Genomic DNA, 17202 nt, shown 5'->3' on the forward strand with positions numbered 1-17202 from the left:
CACACCCTCACACAAGGCACACACTGCCACACACAATATACACACACTCCCTCATCTACACCCACACCACTTGTGGTCACTCACACCATTACACACCTCATACACACACCCACATGGACACACGTACATACGCCTTCCCAGACACACAGACACACCCCCAAGCGGTTACACACAACTGCCGCACGTACCCTCACACACAGACACGCACAAACTCACACTGTCACACACACTCACATCATCACACACTCACATACACACACATTCACCCACACACTCTAACTGCCTCACACACCATCACACCCCTCACACCCCTGGAACACGCATCCTTCACCCTCCCCTCCCCAAGCTCAGCACTGGACACACACACATCAAAACAACTTACTCATATACGTCCTGGTTTATAGCAATCGATACTTTCTCATAACCGTCTTGAGCATGAATTTGTACCCATTTATTATCCACGTTAATTAACATCTCTGTTGATCATTCTCGGAGTTATCCCTTGGCATCTCTCCGGCCCACGGGGATGTGAGTGCTGAGGGGACCATGCCTCCTATGTGTCCAGGCCCTGGCTGTGTTCCCTCGTGTCTTCTGAGCGGACAGCCCAGGTGCCCAGTCAATACTGGGGAAGGAATGCATGGGCGTGAGGTGGTGGGGAGGCGAGCTGGTCAGTCCCAAACCTAACACGACCTACAAGAATGTGCTCCTGAGCCTTTGGCTGGAAAGATTTGCGGCCACCCCAGGCACTGGTTTTATGCAGGGCCCCATGCCACAGCTCTGCTCCTCCGTGGAGAGTGAGGTTATCATGGACCTCGGGGCCAGGAGACCTGGAATCTAGTTCCGGAGCCCTCCCTGTATGACCTTGCCGGCCCATGTTCCCCATCTGTAGGGAGGCTGCGGGACCAGCCCTCTCGGAGATCCCGGATGTGCTAGCTTGGCCAGGCTGAGCCCACTCTCTGCAGAGGTGAGGTGCCTCAGTGGTGCCAGGTGGGCCCTGCAGCCTCCTTGCCTCCTGATGCATCATCCCCTCCAGCCACCTACCTGGCCCTCCAACCCTGCCCGCGCGTCTCCCAGGCGGACATTTCAAGCCTCGCCATTGGCTTCCAGCCTGGTCCTAAACAGTTAAGGAGATAACCCTGTCTCCCAGGGCAACAGAATCCCAGCACTTAACATTTCCATCTGCAGAACAAGGGATTTTCCCACCTGACAAATGCCTTTCCGGTCTCATGATGACTGCACCCTTGGAGGCTGAGAGGTCTTGGAGGACCAGCTGTGGCCCTGAGATCTTGGTCCATGAGGGAGAAGGTGCTTTAGGACTGTCTCCGTTGGCCATAAGAGTGAGGTCCCTACAGCTGCAGGGAATGCTGGTGAGAGCGCCTGCTCTATCAAATCCTCCGGCCTCCAGGTCTCAGAGCCGGGGGGCGGGTTCCATCCACACCTCCCTCTTCACCAGGCCCCAGTATCCTCACCTGTGGAATGGGATGGTAACGGGACTGGCTTACTGGGTCACTGTGTGGTCACGAAGGTGATGCATGCAAAGGCCCTGGCTACAGCGATGCTCAGTGAGGAGGTCCTGCATCCGGCTCTTTCTGCTGACCTGGGAGGACTCTGGACTCACTGGGGCTGCGTGTTAAAACCCAGCTGGGTGAGGTCAGGTTGTTTCTTCCTCTGGTTTGCTGTGTGGCTTTGGGTTTTCACGGCCTTTCCGGGCCAACATGCTGGGAACTGAGGGACCTTGTCTTCCCACTGACAGCACTTGGCGCTCCCAAGTTGCCACACTGGGGGGTTCACCATCCCCGAGGAGGGGTGGCGGCTGTGCCTCCAGAGTCCTGCTCTTTCCCATTCACTGGTGACATCAAGGCAGAGGAGGCTGGGGAGACTGAGGTCTGAGGGAGGGGGAGAGGATTGGAGGGCCGTGCGAGTGTCCCCGTGGTGTTGGGCACGTCGCAAACAGATGTCCCCTTCCTTGGTTCTGCAGACGCCAGCGCTTCCCTCTCGTGTGGATGTATCACGGGCCTTCACATATGCTGAGACAGCCGTGGGTCTGTGCCCAACACCCACAGACTCCAGAAAATGCTGAGCAGGAGGAAGGGCTGCAGGAGGGCTGGAGGGGCTGAGAGCTGGGGGAGCAGCCGGAACCTTGGAGGGCCAGTGGGGAGCCGGGACAGGGGATGCTGGCGTGGGCCAAGCCCTTTCAGACCCTCCATCCGTCAGGGCTGGCCCCGGGGGGGTCCCGTCCTCAGCTCAGAGCCTGGCAAAAAGACGCTGCCTGGGCCCTCCCTCTGCAGAACTGGCCCTCGAACTAGCCCAAGACGAAGTACTGCACAGGAGGTGACGTAGCAGAGGGTGCAGCTCTGGGGCCGAGGGACAGGGGTTTTCTATTTTGCTCATCCCATGGGCACCCAAGCAGTCTTCTGGTGGGACTTACCGGACACAGGGCTTTCTAACGTCACTTCCATCCGGGCTCGGAGGGGCTGGCCCCCAGGCAAGGGCGGCGTGCCTGGAGGAGGAAATAAGTGGGCTTTGAACTTGGCCAGATCTGAGCGTGCATCCAGACTCCGGAAAGCCACTGTCACATGACCCCTGGGTCTCTCTGTCTGTCCAGCCCTCCTCCTGGGGTCAAGGAGGATAGCGGAGACAATACTCACTCAGCAGTGCAGACCACATAGTGGGTGATTTACCATCATCATCACAAACCCAGGCCGACCAAGCCCAGGGCTGCAGGGTGTAACCTCACTTCCAACAGGCATCAAGGACTCCAGGAAATCCTCTCCGGCCTGGCCGCTTAGTGAGCAGGTTAGGGCTCTGGCCTCTGTTCTCGTCACGTCAGATGAGCAAGAAGTGCAGCTCAGCACATGTTCACGGAGCACTCATGTCCTTGTGGCCAGGACAGTGTCCCTGCCCTCAGGGGGCACCCCAACCAGTGGGGTCCTCTCTGTTCCAGGCACTGGGGGTGATGGTGTGGGCAGATGAGATGGACGCCCCCAAAGTTATTAGCATAATAATTATGTGAAGGCTGAAGTGCGTCATAGAGGGGCAGAATGCTTTGTGGAGGCCGTGAGTTCACAGCAGGGAGAGGACACTGTGGGTTAGAGGCCAGGGAAAGCTTCTTCCCGGAAATGGAAATTTACACGGGGTCCTTCGGAGACCCGTGCTGTTCCTGTCTTCTGGCTGTAAGCAGACCATGAGGCCACCCCACCTTGGTCTCAGTCAGCAGGACTAGGAATAAACTACTTACCAGCTGACCTGGAAAGGGATGACCCCTCATTAGGCTGAGGGACCATGGCAGTAAGCAGGGCGAGGGTAGGGGTGCAGCTGGCCAAGAGGCAGTGGCCACTTCAACAGGCCACTTCCTGCCTGTGGCCTGAACTGGTGCTGGTGTAGATGGATCATTTGGCTGGCTGATCACCCCTCAAAGAAAACACCTCAAAGTGGCCAGAACCCGCTGCTCCTCCAATCCCTGCCCTCACTGCCACCCAAGATGCTCTGGCTTGGGAGTGGCGGGGGGTAGTTACCAGGTGTGGGTGGGGCTACTGGTTTGAAGATGCTTAGAGAGGTGAACAGCGATTCCCCCTCCCCTCTCCCATCCAGGGAGAACCTCTGTACACAGATCTCTGGGGTCTCAGCTGGGATACCTGCCTGGGGGAGGCCTTGGGCAGGTCTTGGGAATCTCCCAGCTTTGGAGTCCTGCTCTGTGAAATACACACCATAGGCCTCCTACCAGGGGTGGTTGATGGTGGATGAAGTGATCAAGCTTGTACAGTGCTTATCACAGTTGGGGCCCGACGGGCCTGACCACCTGTCAGGGTGCCCAGAAGTCCAGCACAGAGCAAGAAACACGGGGACCTTTTTCCTAGAACTTCTCTCCCCACTCCCAAACTTCCCAGCCTTGGAGCCTCCCAGAGCCCTGCACTGTTTCCACCCAGCCAGGCCAGGAATGCCAGGGCAACGGCAACCCTTTCCCGCCTGCCCTGAGCCCCGGAAAGCCCGCTGAGTTCAAAGGGCACGAGGAGCAGCCCACCTGGACCCGAGACAGAAGCCGAACTACACTACCCAGAATTCCCGCGGCTAGCCGAAGAGGAAATGTCGTTTCTGCGAGGATAGGCTCAGCTCCCCCGCCGCAGCTGAAGAGAGAGAGAGAGAGAGAGAGAGAGAGAGAGAGAGACAGGGAGCTAGAGGGGGAAGAGGGGGAGAGGATTACCAGGGGGAGGCGGGCTGTGTGCGGGGAGCGAGGGTGGAGCGCAGGGCGGGCGGCGAGGAGGAGGCGGCGCCCGCCCGCCGCCGCCGCCGCCGCCGCCGCCGCCTGCGGACCTGCATCCCCGCGGGGTAGGCGAGCGGGCGGCGGTCTTTGCGTGCGCTGCGCTCCGGCCGGCGGCTGCGGGCGGACACGGGGCCAGGCCGGCGCAGGGGCTGAGTTTCTGCAAAGTTTGACCTGGTTGCCTTTCCGATGCTGCACCAGAGCGAGGCAACGCGGGGCGCGCCCGGCGGCTGCGGCGCGGCGGCGGGGCTGAGCGGCTACAGCACGCTCACAATGATCATAAAATAAAGCAGGCGCGCGGGGTGGGGGCGAGAGAGCCCCGAGCCTCACCCCTCCGCCCCCGGCCACCCCCCAGCAGCCCCGAGCTAGGAGGACGTGGGGGCCGGGGGCGCCCACGCCGGCCCCAGACCCCAGTAGAGCTAAAGGACACTGCTTGGGGAAGGGGGGGGGGGCGCCCCGAGGACGTGCCCGCGGCGGGTTCAGGGCGTCCGGAGGGCGGCAGCCCGGGCACGCGGAGCGGGCCGAGGGGCAGGTGAGTCGGCGGCGCCCGGGTGGGGGTGTGCGCGCCAAAGTTCCCGGCAGCGGCGAGCGCGCCGGACGCGCGGGGATCGGGGGCCGCTTGGGGCTGGCGAGGGGGGCACAGAGGCGCCGGACGCGGCGGGGCTGGAGTATTGCGCCCTCCGGGAGTCGGGAGACCCCGGCCCGGGAAGGGGCGTGCGCCCGATCAGACCGGCCTGCGGGGTGGCACTGCGCCCCCCGGGGGCCGAAGGGACCCGTTCGGGGAAGGGGCGCCGGCGGCGAGGCGGTGGGGACAGTGCCAGGACCCGAAAGTTCACGAGGCCCACTGCAGTGCCAGCCAGTCGCCCCCCGCCCCACCCCGCCTCCGGGCCGGGAGGGGTCAGCGGAGATGTCACCGGCGGCGATTATTCGCTGGTGCGCGCGGTCTTGCGGCCGCCACTGACGGGGCGGGCGTGGCGGGGGGGGCCGCCGCCTCCGGGCAGACCTCACAGAGCTGCGCCGTCAGCTCCGCAGCCCGCGCCCCGCGCACACGCGTCGCCGCCCCGCGCGCCCCCCGCAGCAAAGTTCGGCTCAACTTTGAGGCGGGCCTTGACGCCCTGTGCCTTCCACCTCCCACCAGGTCCTCGGCGGCCGCGGCGAACCAGGCGACGGCCCGAGCGCAGCCCTGGGGCTCCGCACGGCGGCGGCGGCGGCGGCGACAGCGACAGCGGCGAGGGGACGCGGCGTGCCCGCGAGTGGGCGCCGACGGGGATCCGCGCCGCGCTCCTCGGGGGCCCCGCGGGAGCCGGGCGCTCGCCTCCTGGAAGCCACCGAGGGCGCCTGGACCTCGGCGGACTGAACAGAAACTGCTCTTCCATTGATTCGGCCGGACTGGGCGAGCGGCCGGGTGCGTGTGCCCCGAGCGCGTGCGGAAGGCAGAAGGGTAGGAAGTCGGTCTTCTGCAGCGAGGGTGGCGGCACCGCGCAGGCGACGGAGCCTTCCTTATTTATGTGCCTGCCGGCATTTGCCTTCTTCGCCCCAAGACTTCAGGGAGCGTCTCTGAGCTGCGTTCCCCGCGTGTGAGGCACGGAAGGAAGGGCTGGATGTCTGAACAACATGATTATCCATTAACCTCCAAACTTTTCTTTTTTTAACCCAAAGAATATCGGTGGTTTTTGTCCACTGCTAGCAGAAGAAGAGAGAACCCAGGGCCCTTGAAATGCAGCAAAATCCTTATTTATAATCAGGCCCGAGGTAGTGATATGCAAACCCCCTCTACTCAGTGAATTTTCTATCCTATGGATATCAGTCTTGAGATCTGAGATTGGAGAGCTGTAGTGTCTGCACTGGGTCCGGCAGCCTCCATCCTTTCAATGCCCGATTTTCTCTGGGACTGCTGGCCTTCCCTGGAGATCAGAGCCGTACTGTGTGCCATGGGCTGTATTCAGAGCATCGGGGGCAAAGCCAGAGTCTTCCGGGAAGGCATCACGGTGATCGACGTCAAGGCCTCTATCGATCCCATCCCCACCAGCATCGACGAGTCCTCCAGCGTGGTGCTTCGCTACCGGACACCCCACTTCCGTGCCTCGGCCCAGGTGGTCATGCCGCCCATCCCCAAGAAGGAGACCTGGATAGTTGGCTGGATTCAGGCGTGTAGCCACATGGAGTTCTACAACCAGTATGGGGAGCAGGGCGTGTGAGTACCGCTCAGGAGCAAGCTCCGGGGCGCCCCTGGGGTGGGGGAGCTTGGGGCTCTGGGGGGTTAGAGAGGGGTCTCACCGGGGCCAGAGGGAAGTGTTAGGCAGACATGGAAGTGGCCTCTGATTCCTCCTTGGCCAGGTGACCTAGAGGGCTTGCCTGTTGATTCAGATTGGGGTCACGGCTCTAGGACCTTCCCTTCCACTGTCCCTGGCCCCCTGCGGTTCCCGTACCCCTCCCTGCAAGATGCCCAGAAAGTAGAGGGACGTTCCACCAGGTGCCTCTTTGGCAAAGCACGCATGCTGTCCCGGGTCACTAGAGAGGCTGCGGCTTGGCCTGGCTCAGACCTCCACCAGCACACGTGGCAGGTACTCAGGGAAGGAGAGCCGGGCCTCTGCAGTCTCCAGATTTAGGGGGCAGGGCTTTGTGTCGGACCTGAACTCGTCCCCTGGTGTTTTCAGAGGCACATCAGGACCTGGGGGAACACTGCTCTGTTCCGGGCGGAGTTTTGTTCGAGAGGGTTGTAGAAACCCGGTGTGCTTTTCAGCGCAGCGTTTCCTCTCTCCGCAGCAGAAGGCCACTTTATGTGCACAGCCAGCGTCTGTGTCCAGAAGGCTCCAGTGGGCCCCTAAGAGCTGAGAGGAGCCCTCAGACCTCTTCTGTCCAGCCCGGTCCCCAGAATGTCCCCAGGATAATGTAGCTCTCGGTGTGGCACCCTGAGACCCTGGCATGTTCTCTGATCCTAGAGATGGTCATCCTGAGTGTGGCAAGAGCAGCTGTAGACAGAGGGGGAAGTGACTTAACTTGAAGGGCCGCCTAAGACAGGGTGGTGACAATAGCTGTTTCTGAGCACGAGGACGCTTCTGAGAGCACCAGGCAGGCCCCGAGGGCAGCCCCCCAACTTGACCCCTGTGACTCCCACGGCTGGCCATGGACACTCGCCCACAGCCTGTCTCTCGGGGTCTCTACCCTGTGCTGCATCCCTCCCTGGTCCCGCAAGTGAGGAATGGAGTAGACTTTCCCCAGGACTTGGAACTCTTCACTGATTTAAGAATATCCTGGGCCACCTGAAATTAGAGAGGGTGGGGAGGGGACACCAAATCTTGTGGCTTCTCCACTTGATGACTGAAGTTGCAAGGGCAACAGGAGGATCATGGAAAAACTTAAAACTAGGTGTAACCATGACCGCGCCAGAGGTGCACGTGGCGCATATCTGGACACTCATCGGCTCCCCTCTGGCCACCTGACGTCTACATCCAAGTCTCATTCTCCAAGTGGCTCTTAAACCAGGCTGGGGGCTGACTTTCCATCCCAAGAAGGGAAACATGATTCTTAGTTATTTGGTGCAGACCTTCCCTAAGAAGCCTTAAGCCCCAAACCTCCTCAGGCTTTGCAAGGCATCTGGGGCAATTGGCAAGACACAAAGGTTTTCCTAGGGCTTTTAGGCTCCGCTTGTTTTCTTCCCTAGAAAGGGTAAGGAAGCCAGAGGGTCCTTCTGAACTTGGAAAGATGCAAGCTCCAAGAGGAAGAACGTTGGGGAAAGCTAAAGGGACTGAGTTCTGCAGAGATGGACGTGGCGTGTGGTGGGGAGGGAGCGGGCCTGGCTTGGAGCCTCAGCTTCCCCATCTGTGCATGGGGGGTGGGTGGGTGGGGGATGTTTACTGAGTCTTCAAGGCCTTGTGCTCCCTTTGGTGGCTCTGAGTCCGTTCGAGCGCCATGGCTGGAGACAGGCGTGCATCAGGAGACCTGAGGTGACCTTTCTCTGTCTGTGCCAGTCCTTGGTTCCCGGTTAGAGGAACCCAGTGCACATCTAGACTGCAGTCAAGCAGACCTGGGCTTGAGTCCAGGCTCTGCCACTTTCCAGGGTGTGACCTGAGCCACTCTGACCCTCGGTTTCCTCGTCTGCAAATTGGGGCCAGTCATAGTTCTTGCACCAAGGCTTATTGAATTACGGGAGGTGACATTGGTCAAGCAGCCGGCACTCCGCCAAGCCCACGGTAAACACTTACTGCAAGTGACTGTCGTCCTTAACGGTGTTATTACTGTTCTGATTCTTCTATCGGATGGGAAGTGGGTAATGGGATATGTAGCGAGTTGAGAATCAGGGCCGAAACGACAGAATCTGGACAGATGTAAATTACTCTTTGTGTGGAATTTTCTCCCCAGCCCAGGTCTTCCTCTTTCACAGAGGGCCCACTCCCTGACTTTTAAGAATTTAATAGTAGTGTAAGTCATGGACGATTTGAGTTTTCAAGTGGTTGAAGGCCATTTTCCTTGCGTTCCATGTGTTTCCTTTTGTTCCCTCCCCTTCTCGGGACACGCCTTCAGCGCAGGGACCCCTGTGTCCCGCATACCTCATTCTCCTGGGTCCGCTGGACTCCCGGTTGGGATAGGACCAGCCCTGGAGAAAGGGCAGGGTTCGAGGCTCCCTGGGGGCAGGATGCACTGGTCGTTAATGGGCTCAGGCCCCGGGGTCAGAATTACCGCCCAGTACTGGCTCTGGGGCCTCGGCAGGTCACCTCTTGGAGGTTCGCTTTTGCCATCTGTGAACAGGGTAAGAACCCCCCCTTAGGCTGCTGGGAGGATTCAGGGAGAGGACAGGTGGAGGTGACCTGTGGCTGAAATGCTGAGTTGGAAACTGCTCGATTGATTATTAATCAACAAAATTATATTAAGAAACTGAATTACCAAATAGCACGGTTCCTCCGGCCCATGGGGAGGCTCTGTATTCAACTGGCGCCCTCCGGAATAAGCCTGGACAGCTGCACCTGCTCGAATGGAAACGGAAGCATTTTGATGCGATGAAAATACCCTTCCCATCTCCCCTACCCCAAACCTCCTGTGGTAACTAAGCTGCTTCATATTTTTAAGACCCGTGATGTGAAAGCAAGTGAGGGGTGGTGAGCGCTGGGATGACCAGCGGCCTCAGGCCACCCGGAACTGTCCCCTGACTTTGCCGGGACCAGGCTGTCCTGTGCACTGCAGGACGTTGGGCAGCGTCCCTGGTCTCTACCCACTCAATGCCAGCGGCCTCCCTCCCCCTGTCCTGACAACCGACACTGCCCCATGTCCCCGGGAGGGGTGCGAAGTCACCCCTGGTTGAGAACTACTGGGCTAGACCCAGACAATTTCAAGCCTTAAAACGAAACCCACACGGGCGCTGGGCTTTAATGGCCCGGGGAGGGAACGGCAATGTGGCAAAGGTTAGGTTAGGGCTTCTGTTCTTGCCAAATGGGCTTGTATTAAAAATATTAATTCCAAATACTGAAGCAAAACCCATAATACCCCCAAACATTATCCCTGCTTGAAATTAATCTCTAATCCAGCAGGAGAACCCTTTTGAATGTCGTGGGTTGGAAATATTTGCAGTGGAACAACGCCACATGCTACCCCAGTAATACCCCGACTTACAGATGAGAGCTAGAAGATGGTGAGTTTCTTGTGGCAGCTTGAGAGGATTCTATATGGTTTGGGGTCCAACCCACATAGCTTTCAAAGCCACCCCCCCAGAACACTGTTGGATCCGCCTGCCTCCACCACCCCATCCTCCACAATCCTCAAGCACCACCTGTCAGCTGGCACAGTCTTCCGAGTGACAAGTCACAGTTTCTCCCCTGTGTGGGAGATGCTTCACATTATCCCTAGTTTGCCCTCCTCTGGAGCCCCCAGAGAATCTGGCCCACGGCCAAGGTCAAGGTTGGCTGTGGCTCAGGGTTCTGCCAAAGGTCAGGCTTGGGGTGAGGGGAGGAGAGCAGTTCAGGAGACGGGGTCTCTCTGGGTTGACAGTGCCACCCGCCTGTGCCCTTGTCCAGCCAGGCGTGGCTCCAGCTCCATCGTCCACGGGTGTGGCGAGCTTGGGCCAGGCTCTCAACCTTACTGAGCCTCACTGTTCCCTTCTATGAAATGGGGAGAATAGTCCCTCATCGCAGGGTTGTTTGAGGGATTAAATGAGATAGTATATGTGGTCGCTATCCATACCGTAACTAGTAATAATTCATCATCAATTACACAGTGCCTGGCAGAGAGTCAGCACGGAGATTGCCGTGTTGGAGTCATTACTGTTCTTTCTTCTCCTGGGTTGGGTTTCACATACCCGCCTACAGTATGAGAATCTCGGGCGACGAGACCTCTGAGGGTCTTTCCAGCCAGAACCTGCAGTGACATCTGCTGTCACAGGATCATGAGGCTGGTGGGAAAGGGCCGAGCAGGGGTGGAGGGGTCTGAGGCCTCTGGCCAGGGGATGCTGGAGCTGGGGTGTTGCTGTGTGGCTGCCCCAGCTCCCTGTTCACTCTCTGGTCTCCCAAGGACGCCACGAGGTCGTCATTTTATGATGAGGCCAGGGCCGCTGAGACCTGAGGCCACTTGCCCCAGGAGGCTTGCTCTGCTCCAGTGGTCAGGAGCCGGGTCAGGAGGAATGGCCCTGGTGACCATGTGGCCTCTTCCTGCAGCCTGGGCCTGAGCCGGGGCCCGTGCAGAACAATTGAGGACGATGCTTCCTCTCTGCGAGCGGAAGGCAGCCTCCCCCATCTGCGGGGCCCTGGCGGAGGCAGGAGAGGGAAGTTCTTGTTTCCAGGCTTTGGGGTGGGAGGAAGTTTGGGGGGACGGCCTGGCCCCAAAAGAACTCCCCCTGGACCGGCCCCGGCCAAGCGATCGCACCCACCCTCACCTTCTGAGGGCTGAAGACAAAAGCTGGCAGCTCCCAGAGACATGTGAGAAGGCTCCGACAGCACAGTGATCAGGGAAACGGCAAATGAAATACGGAGATACTTTTTGTTTTTGCTGATTGGATCTGGGTAAAAATGAAAAAGATCAGTAATGCCTGCTGTGGGGCGGTGGGGGGGGAGCAGACAGCCTCCCGTGCTGTTCCTGGGGGTACAATTTAGGCAGCTTCTGGAAGGTGAGCTTGGCTTTGTCCACTACAATGTCACGCACACACGCCCTTCAACTCTCTTGTCCTACTTTTAGAGTCTGTCTTAGAGAAACTGAGCCCCTGGCCTGGTGCCTGGAGTATGGCAGACACACACAGAAATCTCCTGAGCAAGTGAATTAACGAATACGTGAATGCAGGAAGCAGGGCAGAAGGACGTATGTGTGGGGACAGAGACTCCAGCCCTGTCCTTCACTGAAAAGAGCCATGAACACCCCAAGTGTCCATCAGTAGGGGGTGAAACTATGGTCTGTCTCCAGGGCAGAACAGGATGAGGCTCTTACACATGGGGAGGAGGAGCTAGAGCTTCTATATCATATTATCATCGTTGCATTAAAAGAAGTTGTAAAATATGTAGGGTACGAATCCATCTTTGTTAAAAGCGCTAAAAACGGGAACATTTACTGTGTGTATGTGCAGGGAGGTTGCTCTAGAAGGATGTTTATCAGGGTGTAATGTGGTGAGTAACCTCAGCGAGGGAGGCGGAAGCACGGAAGACAGGACTTTCGTTTCTCACTTTTTGTACTTCTCGATCGCTTGCTTTTTTTTTTTTTTTTTTTTAAAAACAAAAACACAGCTTTTATAACTAAAAACTAAAACGCTGTTGGCCCTTTCCCCCTCGTGTTAGGCCCTGGGAGTGTGGCCTGGGCGAAGAAGGGTAAGGTGGGAAGAAAAAGTGGTGTTTGTTGTTTGGGGGAACCCCAGGGGCAGGCGGGGAGGGGACACCTCCAGCTCCTCTCCCAGGAAAGGGGGGCCTGGTGACCTGTCTGGTGGGAAGGGGCCAGCCCAGTGGGTGGCCGCCCAGGGCAGGAGTCAGGAAACCAGGGTCCCAGTCTGGTTTGGAAGGGGGCTCTTGGGCCTCATTTCTCGTAAAATTGCAAAAATTTTACAAAATTGGAACTTTTTGCAAATTGTAAAAAAACAGTAAGCTCTGTAAACTTGGGGACCAGGTGAGAAAATCCCTAAGCGCCCATCTGGCCCCCATGAGGGCACCGAAACCAGCGCCGGGCAGAAGAACCTTGTGCCCTGGGCAGCCCTCTTGCCCTCGAACCCCAAGTCGCCATCTGTAAATGTGTTTCTTAGAGTGCCCAATGGTGCCACTTGTGGGACGTGAAATAATATTTAGGAGAACTCGTTTCAGCTTAAGTGTGCTTGTAATTTAAAGCCACATATTTATTCTAATGTGTATTAGAAAATATATATATATACCCAATATATCCGACCTGTTATTTCAAAGGTGTTCCATAGGAAAAGCTAAATTTAGTTGAGTTTTTAAAAAAAGTGATTAATTTCAAGGAAAAAAATTAAGTGAATAATAGCACAGGAGATATGTAAACAGGACCAAAATGAGGAAAGAAGATGTGAAGTTTGGGAACTCTGCTCTGAGACCAGGTGCTCTGTTGTCCGGAACTCAAAATGCAGTCAGAGGGCTGGGAGAGGCGAGGGCCCACGGGGGCACAAGGGTCCTCCCGTGCCTAGGAGAGAGCCCAGGCCCAGGCTCGCCACCCTGCCTGGCACAAAGCAGCTGGGAAAGGTGTGCTCCCAGGGCCACAGGAGGGGCAAGTCCCACCCATCCCCTTAGGGCCACACCTCTGGCCTCTGGGCATCCCTGGTTTCCTTCACCCTCTACAAGAGGCCTTCGAGCCGGGCCAGCTTCTGGCTGGCGGCTGGGCCTGGAGCCTCAGGGTGTCCCTCCCCAGCCCCCGTGGGTGCCCTTCAGCACAGCCTCTACCCCTTCTCTGGCCTCCAGGGAAGGCCTTTTGTTAGCCCTCAGACATACACTCTAGGTCATGTTGCTCAGAGCCGTGTGTGTGTGTGTGCGCGTGTGTGTATGTGTGTGTGTGTTTGCGCGCAGGACTCTTGGCTTCATCTGCATCTGGCTTTCAGGGCCTTGGGGAGTCATGGCAGGCTTAATAGGGTTGGAGGGAGGAACAGTGCCATCAGGTTTGTGTTTTTAAAGATCACTCAGGCTTCAGGGAGGAGAGCATGGCAGGCAGCAAGAGGAGGCTGGGAGAGGTGAGGGGTCGTGGCCAGGGCGAAGGCAGAGGAGAAGGGGGGGCAGTCTGGAGGCGAGAGGGAGTCAGGGATGGTGCTGGGCGCCCAGAGGGTGCAGGCCCCGCCGGCATCACTGTTGACCAGGTCAGCAGCTCTGCCTGTCCCTTTCACAGCATCGTGGCCAGCGTCAATGGCAGGCCCCTGCAAACATCTGTTGAATGCATGGTGGATGGGGCTGCAGAAGGAAAGGGCACTGAGGGGCGCTGGAGTCTGTTTCAGATGTGCTGCAAGGGGCCCCAGAAAGCCTGGACTTGCCTGCTGCCCTCTGGGATGAGGGTGGGAGTGTGACGGGGCCCACGGAAGCAGGCCAGTTTCCCGGGCGTGGGGACTGCACCGTCCCACTGGGCCCCGTGCTCAGAAGGGCCCCTTGCGTGGTTCCATGCTCTGCTGTCACCACGTTGCAATTCTTTATATTTGAACAAGGGGCCTCCTATTTTCACTTCACCCCCTGGTCCCACAAATTCTGTAGCCAGTGTTGCCCTGAAGACCAGCACAGGCCAGCGAGCAAAGGGGGAGGACACGGGGGAGACCAGGGCCTCCTGCTGGCCTGTAGGAGGCCTGGCACGACCTGCCCTGAGGTCTGGAGAGAAGGTGCTGGGGCAGAAATGGGCGTTTGCGCGTGTTCACAAAATGCCCCTCCTCCACCTAAATCTGCCGGTTGAGCATTAGTGTGCCGGGCACGGAGCTGGGAGCCTTGCCTACACCTTTCGTTGGCATGTGCACCTGGATTGTCCCTGCTGTGCAAACAAGAAGGCTCAGGGTGTGCAGGACCAGGGTCCAAACTCACCCCTCCACCCAGGAGGTGGAAAACTGAGGGTCTGCCTTGAAGCCCAAGGTCATTCCAGAACAAACAGGAAGTCTTAGAGGCAGGAACTCTATGGAATCATTCCTTTCAGAGCATGGATAATCTGAAAACATAAATGAGGTCAGAAGGCTTCAGGTCACATCAGGGCTGGCAAATCCATTAGTGTTAGAGGCAAGCCTCGCTCCAATGGTCTCCGGAAGTTTCCACGTATTGCTGTTTACTGTGTACCAGGTAGTATATATTGACGCATTTAATCATCTCAAAAACCTTGAAGGTGGGTGCGGTTATCCACAGTGAACCAATGTGGAGCTCAGAGATTTGTGACTAGTAGCCGGGGGGAGACTGGACCCCGGCTGGTCCACGTTCCTCAGAAGCTGTGCCCTTAACCGTGCTCCCTCCACCACCTCGACGGGGAGACTGGACCACGGGGCCCAGAGCCAGCCCAGCTGGCTTGTGATGATTTGAAAACAGACGCCCTTGGCCCTGGTTCTGAGTAATACCCCACATGAGACACGGCTGTCTGCCAGCTCATGGGGACCGTCACCCGTCTGTGACTGAGCCAGCGCCTGGGCATTTGGGGGTTGGGAGGCGGAAAAGGAAACCTGAAGCTGGGGGTCAGAGGCTGAGAGAGAGAGGCCGTTCTGGTGGCGACCCCGCGTCCCACAACACGCCAGCTCTTAGGAAGTGAAAGAGGGCGAAGGCAAGAGAAAAGGTCTTTTGGCAAGATGGCTTTCTGCCTTAAAAAAAAAAACAAAAACACAACACTTTTACAAGCAAGTGTAACCACTGTGAGAAGACAGAGTGGGTGCCTTCCACCACAGGAGGCTGGGCACGGGTGGGACACAGGCTTCTGAGAAATTCGGGACAGGTACCCTGACCCCCTTCTCTGGTCCATGGCGGCCACCCCCGGGGGCAGCCGAATCTGCAGGCTCCCGACTGTGACCTCCTCCTTGGTGTTTGATGAGCTCAGGGCCCCGGGCAGGAGATGGCCTACTAGGCAGGTGTTACCCTAATTTGTGAGCTTTTTAATGAAATAAACAGAAAAATTAGCAAACTCACATCCCTGATCATCCCTCCTGTAGTGGCCCCAAATTTGCTAACTGCTAACATTAAACGATGCATTTCAGTAAGGGATGCATTTTTTACATTGTGATAAGATATACATAAAATTTACCGTCTTAACCATTTTTAAGTTTGGTAGCATTAAGTACATCCACATTGTTGTGTGTCTATTTCCAGAACATTTTCATCTTCCCCAACTGAAACTCCGCACTCGTGAAACACTGACTCCCCCGTTTCCCTCTCCCAGCCCCAGGCAACCGCCATTCTACTTTCTGTCTCTATGAATTTGACTCTTCTAGGAACCTCATATATGTGGAATCATACAGTATTTGTCCTTTTGTGTCTGGCTTATTTCACTTTGCATAATGTCCTCAAGGTTCATCCATGTTGTAGCAGGTGTCAGAATGTCCTTTTTAAGGATGAATAATGTTCCATTGCGTGGATAGACCACTTGATCCATCATCCGTTGACGGACACTTCAGTTGTTTCCACCTTTTGGCTATTGTGAATAATGCTGCTATGAACGGGAATGCATTTTGTAAAGTAGTATATTCTGGAGAGCACCGCTGGTGTACACAGGTATGCGGAATTCTGGGGGCAAAGTGTCCTGAGCTTTGGTATGGCAGGTGCCCAGGCCTGATTGCTTAGCTAAATCAACTTGGGAAAAAGACGCCCCCCTCCAGCTGCCGTTACTTTATCTGTCTGGTGAGGTGGATGTGATTGTTGATGAGTTTCTAAGGGGTGGGCTCCCCAGACGCTGCTGTGCCCCCAGCCATGTGTCCTCAGAGCAACTTAGGACAGTCCTCTTCTGTCAGAGAGTTATTATTATAGTAACAATAGTGACAGCAGGGCCTCCCTGGTGGCGCAGTGGTTAAGAATCCGCCTGCCAATGCAGGGGACACGGGTTTGAGCCCTGGTCCAGGAAGATCCCACATGCCGTGGAGCAACTAAGCCAGTGCGCCACAACTACTGAGCCTGCGCTCTAGAGCCTGTGAGCCACAACTACTGAGCCCATGTGCCTAGAGCCCGTGCTCCACAACAAGAGAAGCCACCACAATGAGAAGCCCATGCGCCGCAACTAGAGAAAGCCCGTGCGCAGCAATGAAGACCCAATGCAGCCAAAAATAAATAAATTTAAAAAATAATTTAAAAAAAAAAAGTAAAAAAAAAAACAAAGTGACAGCAATGGTGCTAGCAGGCACCAATCACTGGCATTTGTCTTATGCCCTGCCCTGGGCTGGCATGTTCCTGCCTGTGTCTTCCATGACCCCAGGTGGGATGTGGGTGATGAGTCTGGGGTCCAGGGAGGGCTGGGATTTTGCCCAGGGTCTCACACCAGTGAGAGGGTGGCTGAGACTTTCAGCAAGGCCAGTAGGTTTCCTGAGTCCGAGCTCTGGACAGCCCGGCTGCCTGCTTCCTCCCCAGGAAGGCTGAGCCCCCTGCAAGCAAGTCGGGCTGACCAAGTGCTGCTGGTTCTCAGACTGGCCCAAAGCTGCAAGTGCAGGTTCCCCGGCAGCTGCAGCAAGTCCAGGAGGCACTGATTGTAAAGCTGGCCCCGAGGCTGGGACCGAGAGCAGAGTTTTGAGACTGGCTGGTTAGGTTTTCTTGGTTCTACTGCTCCAAAGACAGGGGCCAACCAGGTGGGAGCCATTCTGGCTGAGCTGTGCTTCCTATTCTAGGCGGGCATGAGCAGAAACAAGGCGGGGGGAGGGTGGGCGGTGGGGAGAAGAGGGCACCGCCCACGGTGTTGGCCTTGCTGGGCGGAGGGCCAGGGAGCCCAGGCCCCCGCGTGGTGGAGGAGGTGTGGAGGGGAGGGGCCAGAGCCTTGGCGAGGGCCCTGAGCGCTGGTTCCCATGCCCCTGGCCACCAAAACTCGGGGGCAGGCGGGCGTTTGACCCC

The 17202-nt window shown here is 57.3% G+C and overlaps 1 protein-coding gene and 1 long non-coding RNA gene across 6 annotated transcripts in view; one reads left to right on the top strand and one right to left on the bottom strand.

Moving 5' to 3' along the window:
* Positions 1-17202, top strand: part of FAM78A (family with sequence similarity 78 member A) — a 42942-nt gene that overhangs the window by 7757 nt on the left and 17983 nt on the right. Inside the window, exons 1-2 of one of the 5 annotated variants that reach the window (XM_082468239.1) lie at positions 4667-4790; positions 5397-6452. In XM_082468239.1, coding sequence (XP_082324365.1) covers positions 6130-6452 — 323 coding nt within the window. In that variant the 5' untranslated portion in view covers positions 4667-4790; positions 5397-6129. Of the gene's footprint in view, positions 1-4434; positions 4791-4836; positions 5192-5396; positions 6453-15923; positions 16944-17202 lie in introns of those variants that run through there. The other 4 variants (XM_082468240.1, XM_082468238.1, XM_082468242.1 and 1 more) reach the window with 4 other exon arrangements.
* Positions 1-17202, bottom strand: part of LOC309663784 — a 19101-nt gene continuing 1899 nt past the window's right edge. Inside the window, exons 2-8 of the long non-coding RNA XR_014265463.1 lie at positions 11121-11243; positions 9143-9222; positions 8809-8997; positions 2429-2500; positions 1470-1623; positions 1204-1352; positions 1-690 (exon numbers count right to left, since the gene is read on the bottom strand). This is a non-coding gene — a long non-coding RNA (uncharacterized lncRNA). The remainder of the gene's footprint in view (positions 691-1203; positions 1353-1469; positions 1624-2428; positions 2501-8808; positions 8998-9142; positions 9223-11120; positions 11244-17202) is intronic.

Source organism: Balaenoptera physalus (assembly GCF_965194825.1).
Source record: "Balaenoptera physalus genome assembly, chromosome: 7".
Lineage (NCBI taxonomy): Eukaryota > Metazoa > Chordata > Mammalia > Artiodactyla > Balaenopteridae > Balaenoptera > Balaenoptera physalus.